This window comes from Emys orbicularis, chromosome 4 (genome assembly GCF_028017835.1).
Source record: "Emys orbicularis isolate rEmyOrb1 chromosome 4, rEmyOrb1.hap1, whole genome shotgun sequence".
Lineage (NCBI taxonomy): Eukaryota > Metazoa > Chordata > Testudines > Emydidae > Emys > Emys orbicularis.
The window spans coordinates 150771385-150797314 of NC_088686.1; the positions used below are offsets into that span (position 1 = coordinate 150771385).

The window sequence follows — 25930 nt, forward strand, 5'->3', positions numbered from 1 at the left end:
AGGTCAGATCGCTGGTAGCTGGGCAGTCTCAATGGGGAACTGGAAGAGGGGGAGGCCAGGGCATCTGGCCTGGGACTCCCCAAGATGGACTTGGCTGAAAGTCACTGATTTCTGTGCTACCAAGCTCTGTCCTATGCTGTGTTCCTGTCAACTAATAAACCTTCTGTTCTACATGCTGGCTGAGAGTCACTGATGACTGAGGAGTTGGGGTGCAGGACCCTCTGGCTTCCCCAGGAGCCCCACCCAGGCAGAATCACTACGGGAAGCGCACGATGTGGAAGGGGATGCTGAATGCTCCGAAGTCAGATCCAGGAAGGTCGAAGCTGTGTACGCTTCTTGGCCTGGCGACAGTATGCTGAGAGAGAGGAGACATGCTCCCCCGGAGTCCTGGCTGGCTTCATACGGAATAGTTCCAGAGAATCTCCCCGGTGACTCCGTGACACCCTCACCCAGAGCCGGAAACTCCAGGGGCAGGAGAACTTCCCTGCGGTTCTGTCCTGGCTCAACAGATCTGGAACGGCAGCACGGGAGCAGAGAGGCCCTCACACTGCAGCAATGCTTGGCTAACAGCGTTCGAGAGGGCTGGAGTTTCCCTGGGTCCCCTCGCACGCAGGGCTTACACCCCACACTCTAGCTCCTCTGCAGGGGCAGAGTTCTCACTTCTCCATGGAGGTGTCGGTCCTGGGCAGCATTCAGTCCCACCAGCCTCCGCCATTCCCATCTGGCCTCCACAGAAAACCCCACCTTCTTCTTTGAGCCCTTGTCATTTGCTTTGTTCCCCTGCAGGCTCACCTGCTCCAACTTCTCTCTGCAGCCACTAGGGCTAGACACTTACAGTAAAAAAAGAAACTGGAAAATTTCAACACCCCCCGCCCCCAGCCATCAAACAGAAAAAATAAAAATTCTGAGCAGCTCTCCCAGTAATATAAGCAGGTGAACAGGCCGATGAGACGTGAACGGCACTGGGTTCGACACCCAGAACAGTGAAAATCCAATGCTTGACACGGCTGGAATTTCCCACATTCAGACATCTCTCCAAGCGATGCCCTTCAAAGCCACTCCTCCTGCTCAATACACATGTGCAGATCCTAGATGCCAAGCTGTGATCAGCTAGGCCGGCCTCCTGTGTAACTCAGGTCAGAGAACGGCCCCCAAATCATTCCTAGAGCAGAGCTTGTAGGAAAACATCCCATTTTGATTTTAAAATGGCCGGTGATGAAGAATCCACCATGCCCCTTGTTAAGTTGTTCCAGTGGTTAATTGCCCTCAATGTTAAAAAGTTACACCTCATTTCTAGCCTGAATTTGTCTAGCTTCAACTTCCAGCGATTGGGTCACATTCTACCTTTTTCTGCTAGACTGAAGAACCCGCTACTAAATATTTGTTCCCCCCATTGCCCTTCATGACCGAAGATGATGGTGTGAGTACGATGGTGGCTACAAAGGCCAACACGAGGGTGGTAGTCCTTGCTGCATTGGGATTACAGGCTGTGTCTGCTGAATCTGCTGCTTACGCCTCAGCCTCTGTACCCCAAGATCCGTTCGGGGGTTTACCTTGAACTGAGTACCCCCGTCATGGACTGCTGCTTGCCAGCACCATCTAGCTGTTGTGACTATTTCAGTTGTCAACATCAATCTCGCACTGCGTCAAGTTATGCTTCTGCATGTCCCTGAAGGGTTTCTTCTGGCCCCCTCGTGTGCGGTTATCTCCTCAGTTCGCCATACAGCAACTGCTTTGGCATTCCGGTGCCATCCATCCTCAACGTGTGACCAGCCCAGCGCAACTGACACAATGAGCATGGCTTCAACCCTGCAGAGTGGCTGCATTCCAGAACCTCGTTATTGGGAACTTTATCCTGGCAGTTGATGCAAAGTATGGCACACAGATGTCGTAAAGGTACTTACACACTGTGATCAAGTCACCCCTTAACCTCTCTGTTAAGCTAAACAGATTAAGCCCCTTGCGTCCCGTTTGAAGCTGCAGCAAAGCCAACAGGTCATCTCCAGAGAAGTAATTTATGGTGCCTGTTTCTGCTAGTCAAAGATACAGCACAGATTTCCTTTCTGAGGCGGACTGCAACTTCCTTCTTTTAACACCCACAACAGCCAGAGCTCCTGCTATGAACTAGTTGACCTCTTCAAGGTCCTTTCCACTGTACATTTCTATGATTCTGTGATGATTATTAAATTCTAATAAAGCAGGGATTGCAGAGGCTGAAATCAGGGCCCCACTGTCTAGGCACTCCCTGTCCTCAGGAGTTCAGAGTCAAGTAGAGATAGTGGGGAATTTTTCAAGGATTTTTTTAAAAATTATTTTTGGCCAAAAACTGCCAATTCATTGACACCGAAACTGTTCACAGAACACAGTCGGTGTTGACACATTTCCCAACTCAAAAAACTGTTGAGAAAAAAGTTTCGAAGTTGTCTAAACATCGCCCGGTCGTTTTCAAAATTGAAAGTTTCAGGTTCACCTTTGGAAACATCCTTAACGTTTCAAAATTTAACGTCATTTGTGCTAAAAAAAAAAAAAAGGTTAAAGAAAAAGAATCAACATTGAAAACATTTCAAAAGGAAGAAAAAAATATTTCAATTGACCCAGATGGATTTTTTTCCCCCCCAGATTTTTCCTTTGCGAAAAGTTGACAGACATTTTGGCTCCATTTGGGATGGAAAAACAAATTGAAATGTTGAAAATTCTCCCAGGCTGTGAAGACCATTTCCTGGACGGCCCTACAGCCTACAAAACCAAGACAAAGGCAGGCACGGGCAGAACACATGGTGACGCTCCAGTTCTAACTCTATACGCTAGTTAAAAAAGGAATGATTTGAGGACAAGTCTCTGGCCTGTTACACAGATCAGATGATCACAACGGTCCCTGCTCGCCTTGGAATCTCTGAGTCACCTCAGTGTCACTGATGGGGAACAGAGACCCAGCCTCCCGAAGGATTCCTGAAATCAATGGAATTTAGGCACCTAAGTACCTTTAGGGATCTGGGCCTAAATAACGTGGGCAGAGAAAGGGTGCGGCTCAACTGAAGCCAGCACTGCTGAGTCTCAGTCCGTCTTCACCATGACGCCTCCCCGGTCTTCTTCCATGCATGGCTTTAGCTCCGGGGGCAAAATGCAGACCCGTCATTCTCCACAGCTGATGAGATCAGTCTAAGGAGAGGACAGACCACCCTGCTCATCATTTGGGCCAGGGCTCCTAGAGATCAGGGCCTATCACTATGCTGTGCCCGTAAAGACCAGGGTAGGAACGCACCCCAGTTCCTCAAATGACAGCACTGAACTGCACCAAACCGAGCGCACCCGCTGTGACGTGACTCGTGCTAGCGCCAGTTCCAAGCGAGACAACTATGTTTAAGAAGTTGTTAGAGGTTCCGTCGGGCTCTGTGAACCGGCCCATATCCCATGCCAGGGGAGGTCCGGGTGTGCGGGCTGTGAACCCACCGTGACTGTCATGCCTAGGGCAATGCTCAGGGGAGAGGTGTTACAGACATGCCGGTAACAGCACCTGATCACACCTGCACTCAGGCTTCAACCCGCAACCCCACCCAAAAGCTGCTCCAGGCGTTAATTACATGGCTCAGCTTTCCCCAGCATAGACCACACCCGTCCCTGGTGGGAGGGGGACGGATAGCTCAGTGGTTGGAGCATTGGCCTGCTACTGGTGACTGTGGTCAGGGTTGTGAGCTCAATCCTTGAGAGGGCCATTTAGGGAACTGGGGTAAAAATCTGTCTGGGGGGTTGGTCCTGCTTTGGACTAGATGACCTCCTGAGGTCCCTTCCAACCCTGATACACCTCTACCCCGATATAACGCAACCCAAAAGAACACAAATTCAGATATAACACAGTAAAGCAGTGCTCCGGGGGGGGAAGGGGCTGCACGCTCTGGCGGATCAAAGCAAGTTCAATATAATGCAGTTTCACCTATATGGCAGTAAGATTTTTTTGGCTCCCGAGGACAGCGATATATCAGGGTAGAGGTGGATTCTATGAACAGGGTGGATATTCCTGACCACAGACAGCTCAACTAGCGTTAGAGAGAAACTGTATTTCCAGGGCTGGGGTCAATGGGCCAGATCCCAACAGATGTCAATGGGCCACAGCTCCACTGGGATCAGTGACGCTGATTTACTGCAGCTGAGTCTCTTTTGCTGTGGTGGATTCAGACCCTTTCCCCAGGAAGAAGGGGGAAGAGGAGTGGGGGCTGGGGGAGAAGGCAGAAGAGGAGAGGAAAACTTCTGGGCCCTGAGGCAAGGGAACAGGGCCTGGGGCAGGCAAGGGGTCAATGCCAGACTGCCTCAGCCACTCAGCACTACAGAGCCAGAGCCCCCGAGCTCAGCAGCCGCCCGATGGGGCTTGGATTCTGCAGCCCACCAGCAGCTTGGCCCAGAGCCGGAGCCCACGAGAATGGCCTGCAGCCCCCAACCCAACAGCCCCCAGCAGACCAGCGGAGATGAATTCCGTGAGGCTTGGGGGCACAAGCAATCCAGGGAGCACAAGGTGTTAGGTCTGGGCTTCCCTCATGCCAGCCCTCCAGAAGGCACTCTGCAGGGTGCTATCCTCTGCCCCCTGCTGGCCGACCGGGGCCTAGTGAGCGAGGTCCGGGAGGGCAAAGGGAGACGACGTAACAGGGACGTGCCCAAGACCGCAGCCGCCCCCACCATTACCCGAAATCGTTTATTGTCTCATCAAGTGGCATAGAAAAAATAATCCATTGCTCTTGGCCGGGAAAGTGTAGGATAGCAGCAGAGAGCGAGCGAACGCCCTGGCCCCAGGGCTCCCCCCGCCCCCGGCTCAGCAGGGAAGGGGGAAGGGTCAGGGCCAGGCCCTGTCACCGATTACAAAATAATAGAGGCTTTAGACCAGGTACATGGTATAAAGGACAGAGCGAAGGAAGCAGCCAGCTCGCGGGGGCGGGGACAGAGGGACCCGGTCGCTCGGGGAGCGAGCGTGATACAAAGTGCATAGATGTGCCTTCCCTGCCCCCACTCCCACCCCCAAACTGCCCTGCCGGGGGTCCCAGCTGTGCACAGGGGGTGGGCGGGGGGGGGGGGTCTCCAATCACTGCGCCGTCCCTTCCATCCCGATGAGCCTCTTTGGAGAGTCAGCTGTCCCAGCCCCAGCAACAGGAGAGAAATGCCTGGAAGATAAAGGAGAGATGGCACGCATTGGAGAGGGAGACTGGCTCCCTGCAGCACCACTGCCCCTCTGGAGGGAGCCTGGCCAGCCGCCGCTGTGTGTCATGTGCCCCACACTGTCAAGGGAGATTCTTCCCAGCTCAAGTGGTCCACGCCTGTTTCCTCAGCAGGAGGATCTAAGCTTGAGTGGCAATAAAGGCAACTGTGTAGTGCTAGACAGGGGTCCCAGCCCCTTCCTCACCAGGAGGATGTTTTCCTGGGTGGACCCATTCGTGGCTGGCGGGGGGGGGGGGGGGGGGCGAGGAATTCCCTGGCTAGATCTGTCCCCCTGTTGGGGAGCGATGGGGCTCCTGACCCTTCTGCCAGGGGGGACAATTCCCGGCTGGATCTGCCCGTCAGGAAGTGTTATCCCGCTGCTCAGTGTGAATTTCCCCTTTCAACCGGCTTAGTTCCTGCCCTCTCCAGACGGGCTCAGAGCCACGCCCCAGAGGAAGGACTAGGTGCCAAGCACCACAGCGTCCACCAGGTGGTGCAAAGAACCCCAACAGCCAGTGGCCATGCTGTTTTGCGGCACTATGGCCCGAGTCACACACGGCCCATGGCTGGAATTCAGGAAGCCAGGGGTGAAGGATACCAGCCTGACCTCCCGAGAGTCAGCACATCCCCCACCTGCTGTGCCCAGGGACGGGAAGGGGAAATCTCCAGTAGGAGCACCAGGGGGCCAGGGGCCAAGTCCCTCCCCCAAACCGCGCCCTGCAGCCGTGTGTCTGAGATCGGAGGTACCAGAGCAGGGTGAGCCCAGCTGACTGGGCTTGGCTCTGGCTGTCCGATCTCCACTGGCCGACAGCCCACTTGTACCCGCGTCACACCCCTGACCCGGTGGGCTTGGGCCACGTGTCCCTTGGCAGCGTCACACCCATTTGCAAGAGGGATCGTGCGTCGCACCAGCCGGACGTGGCTTTGCAGGGAGCTCTGGGGGGCATGCAGCATGTCATGTGCAAACTGCCATGGTGGGAGCACGACGCAGCCTCCGGCGCAGGCCCACGGGGCCCTCACCTGAATGGGGCCATCAGGATTTCTTCTTTTTCAGCTTCAGCACTTGCAGCCAGTGGGGCGAGGTGGCATCTGACCTGGGGGGCGAGGAGGCAGCGGCAATGGCAGAGCTGACAGGGAAAGGATGGAACTTCCTCACCCCCCAGGGTCTACACCCTCCCGACACCATCACATCTACACCCCCCCCCCCAACCCCACAGGGTCTATGCACCCCCTAACACCTGCATTAACACCCCTAGGTGCATAGACACTCGCTGAAACCCACAAACCCAACCTCCCACCAGAGACACCCCCACACACTCACCCTGAGGATTTCTCTGGCTTGGGGGGCAGCGCCAGGGGTTTCCCCCCCAAGCCGGGGATCTTGCAGGACTTGGAGCGCTGGACGTGGGACTCCTTGGGCGTGGCTGGCTTGGCCTCCCCCAGCTGGGCCCCCTCTTCTGCAGAGCGGTTTCGGCCCCGCAGCTTGGCCTGGGGGGAGGGGGGGATCTCAGACAGACACACGGATGCCCTGGTTCTGTCTGTATGTCGCCCCCACCCACGAACGGCATGTCTCCCTCTGACCCTCCCCAATAGGGTTGCCAACTGTCTAATCACACAAACCCAAACACTCTTGCCCCACTCTCTGCCCTGCCCCTTCTGAGGCCCCGCCCCCAGACCACCCCTTCTCCGAGACCCTACCCCACTCACTCCATCCCCCCTCCCTCCGTCGCTGGTTCTCTCCCACACTCACTCACTTTCACTGGGCTGGGGCCGAGAGGTTCAGAGTGTGGGAGGAAGCCTGGGGCAGGGGTTGGGGTGCAGGAGGGGGTGCAGGCTGCAAGCTCTGGGAGGGAGTTTGGGTGCTGGAGGGGGCTCAGGACAGGGGCAGGGGGTTGGGGTGTGGGAGGCAGTGAGAGGTGTGGGCTCCGGCTGGCTCCCTGCCTGCCCTGCCCCCACACCACTCACGGAATTGGCCAGCACGTCCCTGCAGCCCCTGGGAGTGGGGCCAGGGGGCTCCGTGTATTGCCCCTGCCTGCAGGTGCCGACCCCGCAGCTCTCATTGGCCGCAGTTTCTGGCCAATCGGAGCTGTGGAGTTGGCGCTCAGGGCGGGGGCAGCGTGCAGGGTCCCCTGCCTCCTTCCCAGGAGCCGCAGGGACATGCTAGCTGCTTCCGGGAGCGGTGCAGAGCCAGGGCAGGCACGGAGCCTGCCTTAGCCCCGTTGTGCCGCCAGACTTTTAGCGGCCTAAAATCTCCGGGCCTGGCTTCAGTAGCCTCCGGGAGACTCCTGGCAAAACCAGGAGGGTTGGCAACCCTATTCCCCAACTGGAGGGGGAGGGGGGGGTCATCCCTCACCGAGTCTCTGAGCCCTTCCACCTGATCTGGGAGCTCCCCCAGCACCATCTTCACCACACCCTGCACCCCCCAGGCCGCCCCACACTCCACATCCTGCACCTCACCACACAAGACTTCCAGCACCCACCTCACCCCCTCAGTGCCCACTTCTCCCAAGACCCCTCCCCCATGACCATTTCCAACACCCCCTTCCCACTCCCTCCCCTACTCAGCCCTCCCAACATCCCATGGGCACTGGCTGCATCCCTGGTGGGCACCCCATGTCATTCCCTCCTCTCCCCCCACCCGGTAGCCCTGGCAGGTGCTACCTTGAGAGCTGAGGGGTTCAGGCCTGGGAAGAGTGGCACCTTCACCCCCTTGGCCGCCGGCGAGGGCCGTGCCCGCCTGCTCTGGGGCTCCTCCGCCACCTCCTCGTCTGAGGACGCCCAGCGCACCGCTCTGGGCTCTGAGGGGAGACACAGGGTCAGTGTCAGGCCACGCAGGGCCCACACGTCAGCACCGCCACCACATGGGGACACACGCCAATGCCACTGACACAGCGGCACACGTGCATTGGTGCCTGTGCCATGTGGGCTCACACGCCAACACACGCTCCACCTGGGAGTGGGGCACCAACACCATGCCCCATAACACCCCCACATACACTCACCACCCACAACCATGTGCCATTGGCACAACAGCACCGTGCCACCCAGAAACACATGCCACCGTCACGCTACATGGCAACACCCACCACGGCCACGCCAACACCCCCTCTGACATGGGAACACACACTAACGGCACACCAAGAGCATGCAAGACAAACGCCATGCTGACATCACAGCACGTCACCGAACAGGAAGCCAGGTCAGCACCAGGCCAGGCAGCGAGCCAGAGCCTGCCCCGCCCCAGGTCCCACCTGTGGAGTCCCGGAACATCCAGTCGGCCGCCTCCACCTCAGACAGCCCCAGGCTGCCTGCGGGGCGCGTGGCCGGCGCCCGGTGACCTCGCTTGCGGCCCAGGTTGGCTCTGCTCCGGTAGATGGCGCTGTCAAGAACTTCCATGTCCTGTACATGCCCCGGGGAGGGAGGGAGGCGGAGATACCGATCAGTGCCCAGACGCGAGGGGAGGGCCCATGGGGGCATGATGCTGCCCCACCCACCCCACAGCTGCTACAGCCACCGATCCAGGATCGCCGCGGACCTGTGCCGAGCCATGAGGGGAAAGCCCACGAGGGCGCCAGGCTGCCCCATCTGTCTCAGGGCTCCAGCAGGGACAATCCCAGCCAACCCCTCAGAGAGACCCAATCCCTGAGGCAACCCACAGGGAAGTGGACAGGGATGGGCGTGCTCCCTCGGGGGCCCTGGGACACGATCGAGAACCTATGTGACTCACCAAGGCCAACAAAGGGTTAGCCATCCAGCCCCCGCCATCTCCAGTCAGTATCCCCCGCAGCACGGGGGTGGGGGAGTCTCAACCCAGACATGCGGTCCCCCTGCTGGAGGGACGCCAGGGAGGGCATAGGGAGTGCTCCCCTCTGATGGCAGCCCGCCCTACCCCCATGCCAGCCACCACCTGGCGTCCCCATCAGGCAGGGAAAAGGAGGGGGTTGAGGTCACTGCCCCCCTACAGCCCTGGCTCCCAGTGTGGGCATGGGGGTGGGGAGGACCATGTACCCAACCACAACCAGCACCAGGCCCAGGAGGGAGCAGAGGCTGCTGGCAAATCCCCCAGGCTCACCTCCAGGAAGGTGAAGTCCTCGTCTGGTGGGGAGGGCTGGCTCCCGCGGCGCCCTGGCTGGCTCAGCCTCCTCGCTTCTATAGGCAGCCAGCCCCCATCCGTGGCATCCGAGGGGCTGGGCGCACCATCCCCCTCGGGCCTGGGCCCGCCATCCTCCTCCAACGGCAAGGGGTGGGGGTGGGCGTCGGGTGCAGGAGGTGGCCCCCTCTCCTCTCCGGGGCTCTTCCGCTGGGCTGCCGCCTTGGCCAACATCTCTTCCAGCAGGGGGCTCGGGCCGGAGAGCCGGGGGCTGCCAGGGCCACTGCTGGGGGAGGGAAAAGTGAGACCATGCCCTCCCTGGTCCATGGAGCCCCCCACACCCCAGTCCTCTGCTCCCAGACCCCTCCCCCAAACTCCCCCCATGCCCCCTCACTCCCCTCCCAGCCCCCTCTGCTCCCCCTTCCCCATACCCCCTCACTCCCCTCCCAGCCCCCTCTGCTTCCCCTCCCCCCATGCCCCCTCACTCCCCTCCCCCATACCCCCCCTGCTTCCCCTCCCCCCATGCCCCCTCACTCCCCTCCCCCATACCCCCCCTGCTTCCCCTCCCCCCATGCCCCCTCACTCCCCTCCCCCATACCCCCCCTGCTTCCCCTCCCCCATACCCCCTCACTCCCCTCCCAGCCCCCTCTGCTTCCCCTCCCCCCATGCCCCCTCACTCCCCTCCCCCATACCCCCCCTGCTTCCCCTCCCCCCATACCCCCCCTGCTTCCCCTCCCAGCCCCCTCTGCTTCCCCTCCCCCCATGCCCCCTCACTCCCCTCCCAGCCCCCTCTGCTTCCCCTCCCCCCATGCCCCCTCACTCCCCTCCCAGCCCCCTCTGCTTCCCCTCCCCCATGCCCCCTCACTCCCCTCCCAGCCCCCTCTGCTTCCCCTCCCCCCATGCCCCCTCACTCCCCTCCCAGCCCCCCTCTGCTTCCCCTCCCCCCATGCCCCCTCATTCCCCTCCCAGCCCCCCTCTGCTTCCCCTCCCCCCAATGCCCCCTCACTCTCCTCCCAGCCTCCTCTGCTCCCCCCTCACTGTGCACAAAGCCCAAGCCTACAGCCCCCTCACCTGGCCTTACAGGGCATACAACAGACGGGGCTCCTCGCAGCTTGGCCTGGGCACCTGCCCAGGAGCTAGGCCAGGAAATGAGCGCAGCTCGCCCCAATGGAGCGCTAACTCCAGGGCCCCAACACGCCCTCCAAGTAGATCAAAATCATTATCCCCATGGGGAAACTGAGGCACAGGATGGGGCAGCGACTTGCCCAGGGGTTCAGTAGCAGAGCTGGGAATAGAACCCAGACACATCCTGATCCCTTTAACCTAATTCACTGGGTAGGGCGGGAAGGTGTCCTGCCCGGGAGCAGCTGGCGAAGGCCTTCAGAGAGCCACTGGAGGGGTGCACAGCCCAGAGCAACAGGTGGGACAACAGAGCCAGGCCACAGCGCCCGGAAGACCCCTGGCGCCAGGGAAAGAACATGCCAGCCAGAGAGGAGGGGCCCAGTGCTGCCCCACTGACTCAGCAGGAGCTGGGGTTTGGGCAGAAGAGACTGGGGACCTGACAGGTCATCAGAGGCTGGTCAGCAGATGCAGTCCACTCCAGAGGTTGGGCGGGGGCAGTTTTTAAACACTGGATACTCCCGGCAGCCGGCCCCAAACACTGGGGAGCTCAACTGGGACTTTGAGGGCAGTGGTTCTCTTTGTGTTTTGGAAGAGCTTCCTCCAGGCCCTCTCCAGGGAGGACAAATGGAGCATGTTAGCAGGGCGCTTGGCCGCCACACTGATGGGCAGCCTGAAAGGAGGGCTGGCAGAGTGACGGATGCACAGACACGGGATAAGGACACACGTGGTGCAACTCCAGCCGCAGCTACCCCAAAGGTGGGGACAGAAACACACTGCTCTTGGCGGTGCCTGTTAGATCTGCGGTGCCAGGTTTGTCCGGCAGGGCCCCGATCCTGGGCAGCGCCCTGCTACAACCCCAGAAGCTGTGCAAAGCCAGCTTAGCCAGCAGCCAGGACATGGAGTTCCAAGCTCCACCCAACAACTGACTGCTGGCATGATCTCCGACAATTGGACGGCTACTCCAGAGCCAATTACATCGTCCACCACCAGCTGTAGCCTGGGTCCTTACGTGCCGGAGCCTCCCTGCGGAGCATGCAGACCAGAGCGCTGCTGTGAGTTCGGGGGGTGGGTCCCCTTCTGTGGATGCATCCCCAGTATCAGGAGCTAATGGGGAACCAGGACTGCTCTAGGGACTCCAGAGGGGGAAGCCATGTGCCAGAAGCCCATAGGCGCCCTGGCCGTGAAGGGGGTACTCAGATGCTGTGGGACGCCAGCGCACTATGTTCCCTTTAATTTTTCCCACCCATGTGCGGAATGAATTTTGTTATATGCACCAATATGGAGGCGATGTGTAACACTTCACCTTCATATTGGTGCACATAACAAAATTCATGTGGGGGAGGTGGGGCTGAGGGGTTCAGAGTGTGGGAGGGGGCTCAGGGCTGGGGCAGAGGGTTGGGGTGCAGGGGTGTGAGGACTCCAGCTGGGGGTGCAGGCTCTGAGGTGGGGCCGGGGAGGAGCGGCTCAGGGCTGGGGCAGAGGGTTGGGGGGGGGGGAGAAGGGCTCCGGGTGGGGATCAGGGATTTGGGGTGCAGGAAGATGCTCCAGGGCTATGGCGGGGAGACAGAACTCCCCCCGCAGCTCTCTCCCCGCAGCAGCACCTGGGCTGGGTGAGAGAGGTGCCTCTCCCTGCCACAGCAGCTCCGGGGCTGGGGTGCAGGATATGCGCCCCTCCCCCAGCCCCCGCAGGTCCGGGCCTGGGCTGGGTTCAGGGAGGGGTGCCATGGCCGGGACAGGTCCAGGTCAGGTTGGGGGCCAGACTAGGTTGGGGCCAGAGGAGGGGTGCCCCTCCCCTGGCCGCCCCTCCCCCGGCGGGTTCCCTGAACATCTGCATGGCACTAAATAGGCTGTTGTGCGGCCCTGCAGCTTACAGGGAACTTGGACCCCAACCCCGGGTTACTCCGTACGGGCCAAGCGAAGCTGTTGGATCCCGCGGCGGAACACGATAGGGAATCAGAAGAACTAAGCCAGTGAACTAAAGGAGGCCAGTGGAGAACAGCTACTACACAGGAGGGGAGGGGGTGATGATGAGGCTTTAAGGCAGGGGTTCTCAAACTGGGGGTCAGGACCCCTCAAGGGGTCATGAGGTTATTACATGGGGGGTCGCGAGCTGTCAGCCTCCACCCCAAACCCTGCTTTGCCTCCAGCATTTATAAGGGTGTTAAATATATTAAAAAGTGGTTTTAATTGATAAGGGGGGGGTCACACTCTGAGGCTTGCTATGTGAAAGGGGTCACCAGTACAAAAGTTTGAGAACCACTGCTTTAAGGGGAGTGCCACGGCACACGCGATGTCTCCAAAGCAGCACAGCTCCCGTGCAGAGAGATGGGCCATGTGGCTGGGACACCGATCTGGGTCCTACCCCCCCACTCTGCTCCAACATGTTGGCTTCGCTCTCCTCCCTCTACCTGCCTGTGTTCTCCTCTGAGACGAGAGGCCGCTGCTGACGATCAGCCCTCAGACAGCACCCAGTGGGGAAAAGCACAAAGTAAACACAACAGCTGGGGGGGGGGAGGGGAGAAGGGTTCTTGGCAAGGGACCCCCAATTCTGGAACTTCCCCCTTCCATAGGCATGAAGGCCAGAAGAGACCAATCGATCATCTAGCCCGACCTTCTGCATAACACACCCAGTTACCCCCACCCTGAACTCAGTAACTTGTGTTTGGCTCACGCATGTCTTCCAGGAGGGTGGCCAGGCTTCATCTGAAGACATCAAGGGATGGAAATATCCACTCCCTCCCTTGGCCATCTGTTGCAGCTGTTCAAAGTGTGGCCCTCCCATCTACTCTGAATGTGTCATTTGATGAGGGCTCAGGTGACTAGGATCTGGGAGATGAAACAGGCCAGAGAACTGCCCCAATCATAGTGGCTTCCAATTTCCACAGTGGTTAATGATTTGGGGGGGCCTCCATTTTTGGGGGGACCAATCTGAGACAGCTTAAAGGGGCTCAGTTCTCAGAAAGCACCAAGCACCTGGGAAGGAGGTCCCTTGAAGGCACTTCCGGTTGGGCTGATGAGTTTGCTCAGTGGCTCTAATGCAGGGGTAGGCAACCTGCGGCACGCGAGCTGATTTTCAATGGCACTCACACTGCCCAGGTCCTGGCCACCGGTCTGGGGGGCTCTGCATTTTAATTTAATTTAAAGTGAAGCTTCTTAAACATTTTAAAAACCTTATTTACTTTACAGACAACAATAGTTTAGTTATATATTCTAGACTTCTAGAAAGAGACCTTCTAAAAACGTTACAATGTATTACTGGCACGCGAAACCTTAAAATCAGAGTGAATAAATGAAGACTCCGCACACCACTTCTGAAAGGTTGCCGACACCTGCTCGAATGGCTTAGACAAAAGACCCCGCACTGGAGTCTACTAAGAATATGGGAGCCGAGGCGGGAGGGGAAGCACTATCTCGGATTCTAAAACAGGAAGCACCGTAAGAATGGACGCCCCATTCTCCTAGAACGAGGAAGCTAGTGGCAGAAAGTGCCGCAGGCCTGATGCACCATAGACTACACACTGGACAAGAGACTGGGGAGGAGAAAATAGATGGGTGGCAACATTCGCCAATGAGACAAAGCTACTGGATGGCCAAGGCCACTCACCCAAGGTCAGGAAACCCAGCAACAGATGGAATTCAACAGACGCAATCGAAGGTGTGTTGTAAGGAACAGCCTGCCCACCTGGGCCAGGGGTCCTGTGTCTGGCCACCCCTGGTCAACTCTCAGGGCCAACTGAAAAGGGGTTTTCTAGACCGGGCTGGTGGAGCTCACTGGGAAGGGAGCTGGGCTTTGATTCAGGGGGACTAAACGGAGGTGAGTACCCTCCTTTCAGCACACAGAGATGGGAGGGAAGTGTCTCGGCGCTGGAGCCCAGCGCAGGCGGAGGAGTGACTCTCTGGGCAGACGTCCTACCTATGCTGAAGAATAAAAACTGCCCTGAGACATGCGGGTGGGGCAGCGCCTCCTGCCTGGGTAGCCACCTACAGCCCTGAACTAACGGGCTGTGGGTGAACAGCAGAGCTCCTGGCAGGGCCACAGGCAGCTCAAATCCAAGCCCAGCTGAGCCAGCAAGAAAGGGGACTAAGATGCAAACAGGAATGTTCCTGTGGCTACGGCAGCTTTGACTCAAAGCCAAGGCGCCGAAGCAGGGAGGGTAACAGGAGAGGAAGGAGAGGGTCCATAGATGGTGGGCGAATGCAAGCCAGCATGAGGGGGCGCATGACCATGCTGGGTGGCAGTCCAAGGGAGGCATCCCCAAGGAGAGGAGGCGTTAAGCAGTGGAACTCGCTGCTGCAGGATGTTTGAGAGCAATGAGCTCAGCAGCAAACAGGCATCGGCCATTTAGGCAAGCACAGCGGTGCTGATCCCCACAACGAGAGTACTCTGTCTAAACAGCCCCACACTGGGATCGGGATGAGATCTCCCCCCTTCCCCACTGAAAACAGCTACTGTTTGAGACCGGACCCCAGCCTAGGTGGGTCACCGGCTGCTCTGATGAGCAGTGAAGGCTGGGATGGAGCACCCTACACTTCAGCCCAAACCTCATACACCCAGCGCAGCCCTCACCTGTCTCCATGCGGCTCCAAGCCAGCCATGGCTGTGGCATAGGTTTGTTTCCCATGTACGATCCCGACCTCGCTGGCCCAGTCCATCTGCCCTGCTCCAGCCTCCCTGGTCTCAGCGGAGCCCTCATCCCCAGAGCCGAGCTCACGGCTCCAGTCAGTCTGTCTCGCTCTGGTCTCTGCCGGGCCCACGCTCTCGAAGCCACTGGCTGTGGCCGGGCCTCCCGGGCCAAGGTCGCTGGCCCCATCTGGCTGCCCCACGCCAGGCTCTCTGGGTGTATCGGAGCCCCCCGCCCCCAGACTGCTGGAGGGATCCATGCTGCTCACGCTCAGTTCATTTGTCCAGTCCATCCATCCCCCGCTGGGCTCCTCAGGACTGATTGCTCCCAGGCCGACAGAGGGATCTGTGCCACTGAGGCCTAGATCTTGGGCCCAGTCGGACTGCCCCACACCAGCCTCTCTTGGCTCATCCAGGTCCACAGTCCTGGTATAGCCCACCCAATCAGTCCGGCTCTCTCCACGCTCTGCTGGGTCCAGGGTCCCGATGGCACCAGATGGTTCCAAAGCACTCAAGCCAAAGCCACCCGCCCGCTCAGTCCCAATGACGCCAAACTGGCTTTCGTGCTCAGTTCCTCTGATCCTGAAATCACTGGCATAATCCCTCCTAGCGAAGGGGAACTTGCTCTCCTGCCAGGCGGTGCCACTCCACCCAGGCTTCCTGGCACCAGGCTCTTGGGCCGTGCTGTCGGAGTCTCCAACACCAGAGCCAAAGGCACTCTCCCGGTCTGTATGGTGAATGCCATATTCACCAAGCCAAGCTGGCTTGTCAGGGCTGAAAGCTCTGTCCTGCCGGGCACCATCACCAACACCGAACTCGCGGGTCCAATCTGGCTTGTCCTGCTGGGTGGTATTGCCAACACCATATTCGCAGGTCCACTCTCTACCCTGCCCATTGGCCTTGACACTGCACTCCTGGGTCCAGGCTGGCTTCCCAGCACCAAACTCCTTACCCTGATGGTCAGTATCACTGATCCCGTACTCACGGGTCCAGTCTAGCTTGCTGGTACCCAACTCTCCATCCTGTTGGTCTGTATCTCCGACACCGTGCTCGTGGGTCCAGTCTGGCTTGCTGGTACCCAATTCTCTATCCTGTTGGTCAGTATCAGCACCGTACATGTTGATCCAGTCTGGCTTGCTGGTACCGAACTCTCTATCCTGCCGGGCTGTATCGCCACCACCATGATCATAGGTCCAGTCTGGCTTGCCGGTACCGAACTCTCTATCCTGCCGGGCTGTATCACCGACACTGGGCTCGTGGGTCCAGTCTGGCTTGCCGGTACCGAACTCTGTATCCTGCCGGGCTGTATCACTGACACTGGGCTCACGGGTCCAGTCTGGCTTGCCGGTGCCGAACTCTCTATCCTGCCGGGCTGTATCACCGACACTGGGCTCACGGGTCCAGTCTGGCTTGCCGGTGCCGAACTCTCTATCCTGCCGGGCTGTATCACCGACACTGGGCTCACGGGTCCAGTCTGGCTTGCCGGTGCCGAACTCTCTATCCTGCCGGGCTGTATCACCGACACTGGGCTCGTGGGTCCAGTCTGGCTTGCCGGTGCCGAACTCTCTATCCTGCCGGGCTGTATCACCGACACTGGGCTCGTGGGTCCAGTCTGGCTTGCCGGTACCAAACTCTGTATCCTGCCGGGCTGTATCACCGACACTGGGCTCACGGGTCCAGTCTGGCTTGCCGGTGCCGAACTCTCTATCCTGCCGGGCTGTATCACCGACACTGGGCTCGTGGGTCCAGTCTGGCTTGCCGGTGCCGAACTCTCTATCCTGCCGGGCTGTATCACCGACACTGGGCTCGTGGGTCCAGTCTGGCTTGCCGGTACCGAACTCTGTATCCTGCCGGGCTGTATCACTGACACTGGGCTCACGGGTCCAGTCTGGCTTGCCGGTGCCGAACTCTCTATCCTGTTGGTCGGTATCACCGACACCAGGCTCACAGGTCCAGTCTGGCTTGCCGGTACCGAACTCTCTATCCTGCCGGGCTGCATCACCGACACTGTACTCAGGAGTCCAGTCTGGCTTGCCGGTACTGAACCTCTTGTCCTGCTGGGTGCTGTCCCCAATGCCGTAGGTGCTGGTCCAGTCCAGTTTCCTGGTACCGAACTCCCCATCCGGGCTGTCAGCACCACCAGTGTTGTATTGGCTGCTCCAGTCTGGGTTGCCGGAGTTGAACTTCCCTTCCTTCTGGCAGCCATCCCCAATGCCGTAGGCGTCGGGCCAGTTTCCGTGCCCCACACTGGAATCGCCCAGCAGCTCCGTCTCTTTGTATGAGCCGCTCCAGTCCTGTGTGCCAGTGCCAAACTCCCGATCCTGCTCCGTCTCACTGGCTCTGTAACTGCTGGGCCAGTCTGTCTTCCCCGTGCCGGGCTCGGTGGCCCAGCCAAACTCACCGGCCCGGTGGGCCCCTCTGATGCCGAACTCGCTGCACAGATCCTTCCGCGACCAGCCGAGGAGATCCTGGGAGGGGAGGAGAATAGGGTTAAAAGAGGCAAGAATTGGGGGGGGTGGGGGGCGGGGGTTTGAGAGCATCAACTCCTCCATCCCAAACTGGCCAGGCTGTATGCGAGGCAGGCAGGATTCCAGGGGATCTGTCTCTTGGGGGCACATCCCCCACAGCTGCGGCATTGGGGTCCCGCGTTACCCTCCACTCCTGAGCATCACCTCTCCGCCCAGCAAGACAGGCAGGAGACTCGCCCACCCTTCCTGAGGTCTCCGGTTCACTAGCCCCTCTGATCCTGGCCCAATGCCCTTTGCTCTCAGGGACCCCCCTTCTGCCAAAGCACTTGGGGGGAGTGAGATCTCACTGGGCAGCCCCAGCCAATCTGAACCCCCCACCCAGCCCAGCCAGGCGGCCAGAGGAACAAGGTCTCCTGGGTCCCCCCACTCAGATGCTGTCGGAAGCACGGTCTGTACTCACAGCCGGACAGGGGGCGCTCCATTCACTCATGTGCCGAGCACGCCCAGCCTCGTCCCGCAGCTCCAAGTTAGCCAAGAGTCGCTCCAGGACAGACATCCCACCAGCCTCCCTGGCCATGGCTGTAGCAGGCCACCCCATGCACCCCAAGAAGGATAGCCCGGGAGAGGCCAGCTCTGCTGCTGCCTTCAGCAGCTCTCCCTGTCCCAGCTCGCCCCAGCACGCTCCACTCTGCCTCTGCCCAACCTGTCTGACTGCTCTGCACACTCCGCCAGCAGCCAATGCCCAGCCCTGCAGAGCTCAGCCCAGCTTGCTCAGCGGAGAACCCCCACCCCTCGCCCCAGCAGGGAGTTAACCCCTTCCGCTGCCACAGCCAGGGATGGGCTGAGAGGAGGGCGTTCGCCTCCCCCACACTCACCCTGGGGACAGCGCCCCCTGCAGGGCCTGGGGATATGCCTACCCCCACCCACATACCCTGGGAGATGCCCCCACACACATCCCCCAGATCCAGCAGAGGGCACTGTATCCACAATGAGACCCTCCCCGTCCCCCTGGGGAGAGCGCTCCCTGCTGGGCCTCGGGAGACACCCCTCCCCCACACTCACCCTGGGGAGAGACACACACTGAGGAGACAAAATCCTCCTAGCACCCCCCACTGGTGCCAAGAGACTCCCCCTTCCCTCCTGCACACGGTCACCCCTCCTTTACCTCTGGCCCTGCAGGGTCCCTGGGCTCAGGTGTGCCCTTTCGCTTGGTCTCATCAGCACTGGGCGGGGGCGATGCCAGCAGCTCATCCAACCAGCGCGCATTGGGATGCGGCTCAGGACCCGCCTCGCCCGGCCTTGGGCCCTCCTGGCAGCTCCCCGCCGGCGCCAGGCCCAGCACCAAGTTGTCCTCCTGGCATCGGTCGGCACCAGCTGGCCGGGGAGTATCAGACAACAGAATGGGGGCGGCTCTCTCCTGGCCTGGCTTCGGCTCGGTCAGCCGCAAGGGGGCACCCAGCAGTGGCCTGCCCTGCTCCTCCCAGATAGTGCCCGCCTCATCCACCACTGCAGGGCCCTTCAGCTCAGCCACGGGCGGCTCCGTTTGTGCCACGGGGCCTCCAGGACATGTGGCCTCCAGGCCCCCCACCTCAGTTGCTCCCTGATCACATGGGGCCCCCGTGGCACCATCTAGGTGGGCAGAACTCTCAGCAGCCTCAGCGTCCTGCCAATCCAGGGCAGCGCTGAGTTGCCCTGCCCTCAGCCTCTCTGAGCTGCTCCTTTCCTCAGATCCTTTGGGGGCGGGGGCCAGGCCCTCCCCATCCGAGTCCCCCTGCTCAGAGAGGCCGGAGTCATCCGCCTCTCTGATGGGGGACCTGGGGGGCTCCCACTCTGCAGTCCGAGATGGGAACGCCCACTCGAACGACTGCGACAGGGTCCAGTTGGACTCGCCCTCCAGGGGTGGCCCGGAGTGGGGGGGCCCTCCCCGAGGCAGGGCAGCCAGGGAGCCCCCCAGCACTCCCATTCCTAGACCCTTGTCTGGCAGCTGCACCACCCCGTCTGAGGAGCGCCGTAGCCCCAGCTGTGGGCACTGGGAGCTCTCGTCCGCTGGCGCAGGCCCCACATATGGCTCCGCATTGCTGAGGGGTGAAGGGGAGCCCCGCTCAGGAGATGGGGGGCTGTACGGGGACACCAGGGACTCAGTGGGTCCATCGGGGGACCCCGGAGACTGAGAGACTCTGGTGGGGAGCTTAGGACACAGATTGGGGGTGTCTGGGGATGGAACAGGAGCTTCGGGGGCCCCTGGGGAGTGAGTGATTCTGGGGGGCAGCTCAGCAGGGGCATCAGGGGGGCTTGGTGCCAGGGCCCGCCCTGCAGGGGGGCTGTGGGTGAGCTCTGTGGGGGCATCATGGGCGCCTGGTGCCAGGGCCTGCCCTTCAGGTGGGCTGTGGGGGAACCTGGCAGGGGCATCAGGGGGGCCTGGTGACAGGGCCCGCACTGCAGGGGGGCTGTGGGGGAGCTCTGTGGAGGCATCCGGAATGCCTGGTGCCAGGCCTGCAGGGAGGCCAGATGGAGGTGGGGACCCCTCACCAGGAACCTCCAGAGACCTCAGGGAGCGGGAGATTCTGCGGCAGGGCTCAGCTGGAATGTCTGTGGCATCGGGGGCCGGGAGTAGCCCTATGGGGATTTTAGCCAGAGACTCGGGGGTGCCTGGGAAGCTGGGCCCGACCTTGGAGGGGAGCTCAGTGAGGGCAGGGGTGGAACCAAGGGCGGGGAGCTCGGCAGGCACAGCGGGGGACCCCGGGGCTGAGGCAGGATGCTCGGCAGGGAGGATGGGGGCCCCTGGGGCCCAGGCAAGACCAGCAGAGGTGTCGGGGGCCGCCCCGAAGGGGAGCTCAGCAGGAGCCACGGGGATGGGGCAGGTCCGGGCCAAGGAGAACTGTGAGAAGAACGGGAGATCAGAGTCATTATCCACGCACTCCCCGGACCGAGGGGGCTCCCCCTGGATAGCTCCCAAACACCATCCCCAGATGCTTCCCGACCCCCAGCACCTGGAGCGTCCCTGCCCACATCCCCTGGATGGCCCCTGAACCCCATCGCCAAGACCTTCCCCCCCAGTGCCCAGGGCTGCCCCCCGTCCCCCAATCTCCAGAGCTTAACCCCCCTCCCCAGCTCATGAGGCTCATGTCCCCTAGACAGCCCTCAACCTCCAGCTCCCAGGGCTTCCTCCCCCGCCCCGACCCCCAGCATCTGGGGCTCTCCCCGCCAGATTGCCCCCAACCCCCAGGACTTCCCCCTCCCCCAACCCACACCGCCTGGGGCTTCCCCCCTCCCTCAGACAGCCCCAACCTCCACCATCCACGAACCACCCTTGACCCCCAGATGCCCCGACTTCCACTGCCCGGGTCCCCCTTTCCCTTCCCCATGGGGAGCATCTCACTGGAGGCATCAAGGATGTTCCCCGCATCACTCATACCAGCTGGATACCAATCTCCCTTGGGGGGGCTGCTGCCCGGCCCTGTCCCTTACCTGGTCCCACCCTTCGTGCTCAGGCGACCCCTCCAGCCCCACTCCTGCCTCACGCCCAGCTCCCTAGCTTAGCCTCAGCCTCCCATGATCTAGGGTGCCCTCCCCCTCCCCACTGCGGGGAGCCCTATGGCAGGGAGATGAAGGCAGAGAGGAGGAGGAGGAAAAAGGAAGCAGGAAGTATCAAGCCATATGGCTGCAGAGTGGCATTCAGGGCTTTGGAGACCTCCAGCCCCAGGGCAGGAGGGTCAGATGCTCCCTCCCCCACCAGAAAGAAGGGAAGGGGGCCCGAGGGTCAATTCCCCACTCCGCCCCCACCAGGGAAAGGGAGTTAATGGTTAACCTCTTCCTGGCTATCTCCCAGGCGTCCTGAGAGGAGTGGCTAGGGGGCGGGGGGGAGGGCGTGCCCGCCCCGCCTTCCCTGCCTAGGAGTTTGGCCAAGGGCCCAGTGGGGCTGGGAACCGCCCGCCTGCCGCATACCTGCCAGGTCAGCGAGCCCAACGTGGTGAGTCAGGGCTGCTCCCTCCTAGGCGCAGGCATCCGGGCTGAGAGCGAGTGCCGTGTTCTGAGTCCCCGGGCCGGGGGGAGCTGCTGCCGCAGGGGGGGGAGCGCCCCCCTCAGGAGACCCTGATTCAATTGGCTGGCCTGGTCTCGTGTGTCCACCCCGCTCCCCGGGGCTGGGCAAGATAAAACAGCATTGGCCTAGGAGCCTATGGGTGGAGGACCCACGGTGCCATGCAGGACGCCTGGGTTCTTTATCACTCCCTTCCCATGCATGGGGGAGGTTCAATAGACCAAGGACTCAACGGGTGGGGGGACCCATGGTGCCATGCAGGACACCTGGGTTTCTGTGGCCTCACTTCCTGGGACAGCTGCAGGAGCTGGTGCCCTAGGGCTGGCAGAGAAGGGAGAGGAGACACGCACCCCAGAGAGAGGGAGCCCAGGAGGAGACAGGAGAGCCCAGAAGGAGAGCACTGAGCAGAGCAGCTGCCACGCTGGAGGGGGCGAGCCGAGAACTCACACCAGGGGGGGATGGCGGCTTCCTGCGTCCGGACTGGTCCCCGTCGCAGTTGGCGCCGGCCGGGGAGGAGCCACTGAGGGAGAGAACACACGGAGAAATGGGGGGTTAGTCTCCAGAACATCCTGCCGACTAAAATATTCCTTGCGGGTATATGGATTCCGGACTCCTGGGGTCTATTTCCGGCTCTGCTGCTGGGTGCTTTGGATGGCCCCGCCCCATGCCTCAGTTTCCCCATGTGTAAAATGGGGATAACGATACCTACTTCCTTGGGAAAGTGCTTTGAAATCTATGGATTTAAAGCTCTCTAGAAGAGCTCGACACTTATCTTCACCAGGATCCACCCTGTCCTCTCTAACTCCACAGTCGCATCCCGTTCAACTCCTACCTCCATTGAGGGCCCCTTCTTCTCTCTACTACAAACCCCTCACCCTTACATCCAAGACCTGTCAGAACCTCACCAACCTGCCCACAGCTGATCTTCTCCCATCATCTCCCACACCAGCCCGGTGCCCCCTGCACCTGGATCATGCTCCTGGTCCACTCTCCTCTTCCAAACATTTCTCCAGAGATCCTTCCTACCCGGCGCTCTCACCATGCACCCCCACGTTGTGGGTCTCAAACTGCCAGCTCTCGGGAACTGGGAACATGTCCCGGGCCCCCATCTACTGTCAACTCACCTTGGTTTAATTAAACCAAGCGCACAGTCCTGCCATGTGGACCCTTACTGAGTGGCTTATTTTGGTTTAGGTTAACCGCGTTCCTAACTAACTCAAAATAAACCAAGGCCTTGTGGACATGTTATAATTATCTAATATCCACTCCCTTTGGGAATCTTGCCAAGTTTGTTACCTCAGCCACATCCTGTGGCAAGGAGTTCCACAGGTTAACTCTGCCCTAGGTGTTAAGGTCTTGTCCATATGCAGAGCTGCACTTATCTAACTACAGGGGTGATTTTATACAGGTGCCAAAGAGCTGTTTGGGTGCCACTAGGATTCTCCTCTACATCCAGGAAGCACCACGTAACAATCCCCTTTCTGGTTTCCTCTCTGCTTCCCGGGGGGAAGACCAGGCACCAGATCCTAGCGCCTTTGCCAGCTTCTTACCCACAATGCAGTGCAGCACACCTTGCCCATTCCCCGGAACAGACAAGGCCATTACTCACAATGCCCTGCACGCCCCACCCCTGCACATCAGCCCCTCACCTTTTCCTGGAGGCTGTGCCAGGGTCTCTCTCTGCTTCTCCATCTGGGGGCTCTGGCGGGCGTTCTCCAACGGGACTCGGGCTTCCTTCTCTCTTCGTCCTGCCAGCGACCGGCTTGTCCCCACAGGACGCTCTGCTCTCCTGAGCTTCCGGGAGCCCAGATTCCCAGGAGGCCTCAAAGCCAGGGGCGACAGCGTCATCTTCCCCTCCCTCGGCACTAGGCTGTCTCCGGAAGGCGGCATAGCTTTTGGGCCCGAAGCGGGAGCTGCTGTCAGGGCTGACGGTTGAGCGCCGGCCCCAGGCCAGGTCGGGACTGCCCGGCCCCTCTTTGCGGGGGTGTGCCATCTTGGCCAAGATCTCTTCCACCGTGGTTCCGGGGAAGCGCTCCGGCTTGGCCGCCACCGGCACCGGCTTCACTTTGAACGGGGCAGCGCCCTTGAGAACTCTGAGGGGCCCGCCAGCAGGTGGCGTCACAGGAGCCAGCGATCTCTCTTCTGTGGTACAGGGCAGGGCTCTGGCTGCGGGTGGCGGTGCCCCCTTCACATTGGAGGTCTCCGCCGGGGGGCTCTTGAGGCCGAAGGACAGGCGTTTAAGGGCAGTGCTGCTGCCACCGTACGGCTTGGGACCCGCCAGCAGGTTGATCTTCTCGGCAGAGGGGAACTCGAGGCGGGGGGGCCGCGACCCAGGGGATGGCGGCGGGGTGCAGGGCTTGGCTGGTACAGCCGGTTTGGGCAGTGTGCGGGGTTTGGGCCCGACCGGCGGCTTCAGGCGAGTGTCACCTGGAGCTGGGGGAGAGAAAGAGACCATCTCAGAGCCCAACCACATGGCAAAGAAGCACCAACAGCGCACCCCACGGAGCAGGCACTGCCCTGGTCAGCGCCCCAACAGGGACAGCCCAGGCAACCCCACTCTCCAGACTGGCCGCTCTGGGGTGGACATGGCTCTCCAGGGCCTGCGCTGACAGATGCTCAGTGCTGGGGGGTTGTGAGGGTGACACCAGGCTGAGAACTCAAATTTGTCTCACAGATGGACCCCTGAAAAGCAACTGGGAGCCTGGCCCCATGTCCCATCTCCCACCCCCAGAGCCAGTCTGGGGCAGGATCGAAGCCGGTGTCCCCTAGCGGGGAAAGGTCCCATTTCCCATTCCCCACTCCCAGGCATTTTCTGAACTCAGTCATGCTCCTTGTTCCCTGGTGCCCATCACTCAAGTGAGCTGCTCCCTAGCTCTGTTATTTTCCATCCCAGCCCCCCTCTACTCTTCCCTTCCCCACCAGCACGTACCTGTCTTGGGACTGCCCGCCAGCTGCCCACCTCTGGCCCACGTGCTGCCATTGGAAGTAGGGCAGGGAGGTGGGGGATGCAGGGGGTGCGTCTGGGAGGCCATGGTGGCACCTGGGTTGAGGCTCGATGAACCTGATGCACACGTCAGCCCCTAGGAGAGAGGAGAGGGATGGTAGATCGGGGCTGGCCTGGAAAGGAGTAGCCAGATTCCGTCCCCTCCACCCCCATCCCAGCTCCCATCCATGGCCCGATTTCCCAGCATGCCCCTCAGCTCCATCTCCAGCCCCCTCCCTGCTGCTCCTGTGAAAGCCCCACATGGCCCCATCACCGCCCGTCTCCCTCTGGTCACATCATGCTGTTGCCTCCCGAGGATGCCCCCTAGCTGCGCTGGGCACTGTACCGCCCCCACCACAGGCCCCACATCTCACTGCACAGCCCCAGCCACACCCCAACCTCCACCGCTCTGCATCCCATGTACAGCTGGCAAACAAAGCCCCCTACCCCCACTTCCACCCTGCCCCCCACACAGTGCCAACCCCTGCACTCCTCCCACAGTGCCAGACCCCTGCCTCCCCTCAACCCCCCCATGCATAGTACCAACTCCCCACCACTACCCCTCACATAGTGCCAATCCCTTGCTCCTCCTAGGGTGACCAGATGTCCTGATTTTATAGGGACAGTCTCGATTTTTGGGTCTTTTTCTTATATAGGCTTCTATTACCCCCCACCCCCTGTCCCAATTTTTCACATTTGCGGTCTGGTCACCATAGCTCCTCCCTACACAGTGCCAACCTCCCATGTCCCTACAGTGCCAGACCCCTGCCTTCCTCAGCACTGCATTGCACAGGCCCAACTCCCCACCGCCGCCACCACATATGGAGCCAAACCCCAGTACCCTCCAGGGCCAGTCCCCCGTCCCCCACCCCACCCATGCCAACCCCCCTTTACACAGTGCCAGTCCCCCTGCCCCACCCAGCCCTCTGCACACGGTGCCAACCCCTCACTCCCCCACAAACGCCGCAAGTTCCCTCACACGGGGCCAAGCCCCCCCCCAGGCCCATTCACAGCGCTGATTCCCCATCCACACGGTGCCAACTCGGCCCCTAGCCCCTAACTCTCTGCCCGCCCCCGCAGGCGCGCACGCACAGTGCCCCCACCCCTCTGGGTCCCTCCCGCGTGGTTCAGCACCAGCTGGATTCCCCTGGGCCGGCCGCGGGGAGCCTGGCTCACCTTCCACGCAGCTGCCTCATCGCAGGCCGGGCGAGGGGGGGGGGCTGGGGCGCACAAGCTCCCGTGACTCAGGCAGCAGGGACGAGAAAAACCAGCTCTCTCCGAGGGCCTGACTCCGATCCCGCCCCGACGTCCGAGTCCGAGCCCCAGCCCCGCCTTCCTTCCCCAGCCCCGCCCCTTCACCATTCCCCCTCTCTGCTCCCCCCAGCCCCGCCCCTTCACCGCTCCCCCAGCCCCGCCCCTTCACCAC

General features: G+C 60.8%; 1 protein-coding gene across 1 annotated transcript; it reads right to left on the reverse strand.

Moving 5' to 3' along the window:
- Nucleotides 1-6214: 6214 nt before the first annotated feature.
- TNKS1BP1 (tankyrase 1 binding protein 1) lies at nucleotides 6215-25712 on the reverse strand. The gene is made up of 12 exons (XM_065403967.1): nucleotides 25681-25712; nucleotides 24451-24601; nucleotides 23171-23954; nucleotides 21969-22041; nucleotides 18648-20360; nucleotides 16411-17482; nucleotides 14961-16212; nucleotides 9254-9557; nucleotides 8433-8580; nucleotides 7843-7979; nucleotides 6503-6669; nucleotides 6215-6275 (listed from the first exon to the last, which is right to left on the reverse strand). Exons 2-12 carry the CDS (start codon nucleotides 24551-24553, stop codon nucleotides 6215-6217), a joined length of 5814 nt encoding a protein of 1937 aa, XP_065260039.1. The 5' UTR covers nucleotides 24554-24601; nucleotides 25681-25712.
- Between the last annotated feature and the right edge of the window lie 218 nt (nucleotides 25713-25930).

Excerpts from the sequence above, each read along its gene's own strand:
- TNKS1BP1 (XM_065403967.1), bottom strand. The coding sequence starts at position 24,553 with ATGGCCTCCCAGACGCACCCCCTGCATCCCCCACCTCCCTGCCCTACT. Across the intron at positions 22,042-23,170 it reads GGCACAGCCTCCAGGAAAAG|TGGCTCCTCCCCGGCCGGCG; the intron begins GTGAGGGGCTGA and ends TCTCTCCCTCAG. Across the intron at positions 7,980-8,432 it reads GATGTTCCGGGACTCCACAG|AGCCCAGAGCGGTGCGCTGG; the intron begins GTGGGACCTGGG and ends GTCTCCCCTCAG.